This window comes from Triticum aestivum, chromosome 2A (assembly GCF_018294505.1).
Source record: "Triticum aestivum cultivar Chinese Spring chromosome 2A, IWGSC CS RefSeq v2.1, whole genome shotgun sequence".
Lineage (NCBI taxonomy): Eukaryota > Viridiplantae > Streptophyta > Magnoliopsida > Poales > Poaceae > Triticum > Triticum aestivum.
In genome coordinates, this window is record NC_057797.1 from 635,501,278 (window position 1) to 635,507,150 (window position 5,873).

The 5,873-nt window shown below is 46.5% G+C and overlaps 1 protein-coding gene across 2 annotated transcripts; it reads left to right on the forward strand.

The window, feature by feature from the left end:
* The first annotated feature begins 237 nt into the window (after positions 1-237).
* On the forward strand, positions 238-4,469 carry LOC123189912 (inositol transporter 4). 2 transcript variants are annotated; one of them, XM_044602430.1, is made up of 7 exons: positions 238-687; positions 1,383-1,538; positions 1,717-1,787; positions 1,911-2,246; positions 2,618-2,725; positions 2,910-3,512; positions 3,601-4,469. In XM_044602430.1, the coding sequence occupies exons 2-7, from the start codon at positions 1,406-1,408 to the stop codon at positions 4,093-4,095; spliced, it is 1,746 nt and encodes a 581-aa protein (XP_044458365.1). In that variant the 5' UTR covers positions 238-687; positions 1,383-1,405; the 3' UTR covers positions 4,096-4,469. The 2 variants fall into 2 exon arrangements, with proteins under 2 accessions (XP_044458365.1, XP_044458366.1); XM_044602431.1 differs by lacking the exon at positions 238-687 and having other exon boundaries at positions 1,396-1,610.
* Positions 4,470-5,873: the final 1,404 nt, after the last annotated feature.

Sequence of the window (5,873 nt, forward strand, 5' to 3'; positions counted from 1 at the left end):
TAGGCAAGGAATTCACGTGTACGAACCAAACGGCTCCAAATGAATTTTACAAATTCATATCCATCCGAAAAATTCCTGCAAAAGTACATGTAAACCAAAGGAGGCCTCAATCGGTTCTCCTGAATTTCTGGTTACGCTAGTATGATTTGGAAGCACGCCAGACGCAACAAATCCCAAGATACCAGCAAGAGCACCGAATACGCTGCCGTGGGATTTGTCTTTCCGTTTCTCCCCCGCACACCACGCACACGCACACAGCATGACAGCAATGGAGGCGCTCCCGCCCTCTCCGGAGAAAGGACCCGGCCGCAAGCGCGCACCACTTGCCCGTCGTGGCGTCGGACCCGTGGTGGACTCCCGAACCTCCCGTCCAGCGTCGCCTCAAAAATCCATCGCTCCCCGCCACCGACTTTCGCTCCCCGCCGCCCCGTCCGCCCCCTCCCCCCGACCTGCCTGTGCCGTGCTCCTGGCCCACTCAAGCTCCACTCGGGCCCAATGCGGCCATAAAGATCTCTCCTACACTTCTCCTCCGCCCACCGCCGCGCCCCAGGACTGCCGCCGCCGACGCCTCTCAGCCCCGGCAAACCCCTTTCGCCGCTGACGCGCGCGCGTCCCTCCCGTTTCTGCCCCGTCGAGTCGACGCTGCTGCCGCTGCCCCGTCGGCAGTTTTGGAAATTGGTTGCTGAGGTATAAGCCGTTTCACTCATCCGATGGTCTCGACGATTTTTCCCCCTTCCGAATCGGGCGATTGGTTACATCCCACTGACTTCCACATCACCATCTAGAATCTGGATCCGACCCTGCGAATCCTGGGTGCGAGATTAGTTTCGGGTTGGAAAGGAGAAATTTGGTTTTATCATTGTTTTCTGCAGATTCTCGTAGATTGAGGTTTCGTTTACCACGACAGCGCAGGATCATAGGATCTTGTATATACTCCCTCCGTTCCAAAATAGATGACTCAACTTTGTACATATTATAGTTATGATATCTACTACGTAGGACATATTGATTCCATCTTCTTGATTTATGGCTAGATTCCTGAAGTAGCATTGTTTTCTCTGTTGGCCGAGCCTAAAGTGGCATTGTTTAAGGCTGCCCACCCATGAATGTCAGTTTCTAGTACCCAATGTCTGTCCAGATTCCTTTCCCAGTTTGCGTTCACTGATGTTGATGTTGAGATTCTGTGATCCAATAAAAGTATATATTATATCTGTGAACGGAATAATTTACTCAAGTTGTTTAAATTTCAGTAATCATTCTATATTTATTTAGCAACCATATAGTATTTATTTTGCCCAAAGCCTGTATTCTCTATATACTAGTACATTTGGATTTCTTCTTACTGGTGCGTGAGTGACCAAGCTCTTCTGAACGTATGTCAGGTGCACAAGGGCCGTTGAATGCAATGGAAGGGGGCGCCAGTGTAGCAGACGAGGCTGACTTTAAGGAGTGCTTACGCCTGACTTGTAGCCAACCTTATATTCTTCGACTTGTTTTCTCTGCTGGCATCGGCGGTCTTCTTTTCGGGTATGATACAGGTATGAACTATGTTCTTACACGTCACAAGATACAGGCACACTGGTCTCTATTTCTACCGCTGACTTGCTGAGGTACCATGATGATGCTTATGTTTCTTCTATATATGTTTACCTAAACTTTGGGGTTGCAGTTGATGGCAAATTTATCTCATTGTTGACATATAGTTTTTGTTGCTAGGTGTCATATCTGGAGCACTTCTGTTCATCCGAGATGATTTTATCGAGTTACAAAAGAACACCACTCTAAGGGTACGTGTGGTTATATTAATGGATTTTGCAATCTGGTTCGACTTCAGTTTCTGCAATCTTAAGCCCTTAAGTAAATTACTCATGTAGCTATAACATCTCATGGTGTGGTTGATTCCAATGCAGGAAACAATAGTGAGTATGGCTGTAGCTGGAGCTATTGTTGGAGCTGGACTTGGTGGCTGGATGAATGACAGATTTGGAAGGAGGCCTTCCCTCATCATCGCAGATGTTCTGTTCCTTGCAGGTGCCGCTATCATGGCCTTTGCCCCGTCACCTGCTGTTATCATTGTTGGGAGGGGCTTTGTTGGTCTTGGAGTTGGAATGGCTTCCATGACTGCGCCTCTGTACATCTGTGAAGTCTCCCCAGCTAGAATAAGAGGGGCGCTAGTGAGCACAAATGGCCTTCTTATCACTGGAGGGCAGTTCATGGCATACCTTATTAATCTGGCATTCACCAAGGTACTAGATGACTGACTTTGAAGTTCCATTATTATTTGGAAAGAGAGAAATAGGCGGACTTTTGAAGTGAAGAGATGCTCCCCCGAGACTCTCGCTGCTATGGCTAGAGATGAAATAGCAATGTTCAAGGAGGCTACTTTTTAGTGTCTTTATTAACTTTTTGGGTTTCCTGAGTTTTGTTTCTTTTAAATGTGTGTGTGGGCTCTGGTCGCTCTGTACAACACCTGGAACCTTGGTTCCTTTCCCTCTTCTTAATATGAGAAGGCAGAACTACTGCCATGTTCCTTCAAAAAAAAGTTCCATTATTTGATACATGATCAAATCTTTTCATCAAATAGTAGCAATAATGATATCTCTGTGAATTCCGTCAGGTGCCGGGAACTTGGAGGTGGATGCTTGGCATTGCAGGATTCCCTGCCCTTCTTCAGTTCATACTAATGTTGACGCTCCCAGAATCACCAAGATGGTTATACAGGCAGGTCAGTATTTCTGCACAAATGAGCTGTCAGATTATTGGAAAACACCATTGTCACATAGCCTAGTGTCTGTACATAGTACAATGTCTTAGAAAATTGTTGCTGAGAAATTAAAATGTTGGCAGTATGTCTTTTCAAAGGAAATGTGCTTAAAATTTCTAAAAGGTTTCGTTCTCTTGGCTAACAGGGTAGGAAACAGGAAACTGCCACCATTCTGCGGAAGATTTACCCTGCAAATGAGGTGGAAGAAGAGATTGAGTCCTTGCGAAAATCAGTTGAAGATGAGATGGTCCTGGAGGGGTCCATAGGCGGGCAGAGCGTATTTGGCAAGCTGAAGAAAGCATTTGGAAGCAAGGTTGTCCGCCGTGGCCTCATGGCCGGTGTCATTGTGCAGGTCGCCCAGCAGTTTGTCGGCATCAACACCGTCATGTACTACAGTCCGACGATCGTCCAGCTGGCGGGTTTCGCGTCCAACGACACGGCCATGGCCCTCTCACTCATCACCTCAGGACTCAATGCCGTCGGCTCGATCGTCAGCATGTTCTTCGTGGACAGGGTCGGCCGGAGGCGCCTGATGCTCCTCAGTCTTGTTGGCATCGTCGTGTGGCTCGCTGTGCTTGGCAGCACTTTCCTCAGAGCCGCGCACAATGCCCCACCTGTCAGGGATGTGGAGATGCGTCCGTTCGCTAACCAGACGTGCCCAGAGTACAACCCCAACGTCCACTGGAGCTGCATGGACTGCCTCAGGGCCGCATCCACGTGCGGGTTTTGTGCTCATCAAGGAAACACGGTAAATTCGGTCCCTTGTTCATCATTGTAAAACTGGTGTCATTCTTTTGCAGGAATTGCTCATGATCGGCAAATCTTTCCATGCACAGCTTCTTCCCGGCGCTTGCCTGGCACTCAACAACGAAACGCGAGGGGTGTGCCATGCCGACCACCGTGAGTTCTATTCAGAAGGGTGCCCAAACAAGTATGGGTGGCTGGCGCTGCTCGCGCTGGGCGCATACATCATCTCCTACTCGCCCGGCATGGGCACCGTGCCATGGATCGTCAACTCGGAGATATACCCGCTGCGGTTCAGGGGAGTCTGCGGCGGCATCGCCGCGGTGGCCAACTGGGTGTCCAACCTCATCGTGACACAGACGTTCCTGACCCTGACCAAGGCGCTGGGCTCGGCGGCCACCTTCTTACTCTTCTGCGGTGTGTCGTTCATGGCGCTCATCGTGGTGTTCCTCACCGTGCCGGAGACCAAGGGCCTGCAGTTCGAGGAGGTGGAGAAGATGCTTGGGAGCAAGAACTACAGGCCTTGGAAGCGGTACCACCCCGAGGCACCGACAAAAGGGCGCGAGATTGGGCCCGCTATGCTATGAAATCTGCATCGACGGTAGCTGTTTGAATTCTTCGGTTCTACTGTAAGTAGCAATAGTATTACAGCACAAGATTAGCGTGTAGAGGCCTCCGTTGCGTTTGGTCATTTCTAGTTACGTTACGGCAGTTTTCTTGGTTCTTTGGAAAAAGGGTAGCTACGTTACGCCACTGTTGATATGTTAGTACAGTACTTCCTCTGTTCCAAATTACTTGTCTCGGATATGGATGTATCTAGAACTAAAATATATCTAGATACATTCATTTCTACGACAAGTAATTTCGAACGGAGGGAGTACTTGTTAGAGTTTTCCCCCTGTATCCCGCAAAAAAAAAAAGTTCCCCCTGTGTTTAGAACAGGTAATGGAATTTTGTTTCAGTGTTGGAGTGTGTCACCTCCTAGCCGCGGCAGGGTTTCGCCGGCGACCGGAAGGTGAGAGCAACTCTAGCGGACGGTAGTTGACGCCCTCGCGGCGGAAGATGGACGCCAGTCCCCAAGCCGTATGGCCGGGTCGCGCTGCGCTCGTTGGTTAATGGAATAAAAACATTTCAATGTAAAAAAAAAACACCTAGAGGACTTGGACCACACCAACACATCAACACCAACACATCAACAAACTTCACAGTGGCCCACACAGGGGAGGCCGGTGCACGAGGCAAGAGAGGTGGAGCTACCGCTACGAAAATGGCGGCATATGCATCCCTCCAAACATATGGGGCCCCTGATAGCCTCAGCCAGCTCGCGTCCTCACAGAGGACAGGTGTAGGAAGGGAACGACGGGAGAGGCCTCAACGCTAATTCTTGGCGAAAAGATATGGCAAAAAACCTCCTCAAAATTTGATGCGTGGGTGTGAAACGTCGTAGGATTGGGGAGACCAAGATGGTAGATGGAGGAGGATTAAGGAGTTTGATTTATCTATAAACAATGACAATGTTGCTTGAAGGATCTTTTGTTAGGAAGATGGATGAAGAATTCTAAAGATATATGATTGTCAAGATAAGTGTTGAGCTATTAAAACATTCATGCCTAGTTGCAATGCACGGGCAATTAAGGAAAAAGTCTACAAAAAAACCTTGAATTTGTAGTCGACAGCTAAATCAAACCCCGAACTTCTAATCCTTGAAATCAGCACACCGAACTCCCGCTAGCCAACCTAACCGACGACAATTAGTTGAAACAAAGAAGCACGAAACTATTTAATTACATACCACAACATGTTTTTTTCAAAAAGTGTTCACACTTTAAAAAATGTTCAGGTTTAAAAAATAGTTCTCATTTTCAAAATTTCTTTGTGTTTGAACAAAATGTTCATTCCAATTTTTTTGACAATTTTCAAGAAACTTTTCAAAAGAAAATTAAAAAATGTTTTGAAACGTGCACATTTTTATATAAAAATGTGAACATAGTTTTAAAACCTCAAAAAAATTAAAGTGTGAGCACTTTCTATTTTGTTAAAAATGGGAACAAATCTAAAATATTTGTTCAGGTCTCAAATTTTTCCGCACTTTAAAATTGTGTTCAGGTTTAAAAAAATCAGTTTTTCCAAAAAATTCTTTTGGTGATTTAAAAAGGGTTCATGTTTTCAAAATTTGTTTGTGTTTTTTTAAAAGATCGCAATTCCAAAAATTCGCGAAAATGTTTGGATTTCAATTTTGTTATGACAATTTTCAAGAAAATGTTTCATAAAATTTCCGAGATGTTTCCAAATCTCGGCGCTGTTATATGTTAAACAAAGTCGCTCTTGTCTATCACAAAAATAGCTTGCAGTAGGAGTGGCAAGC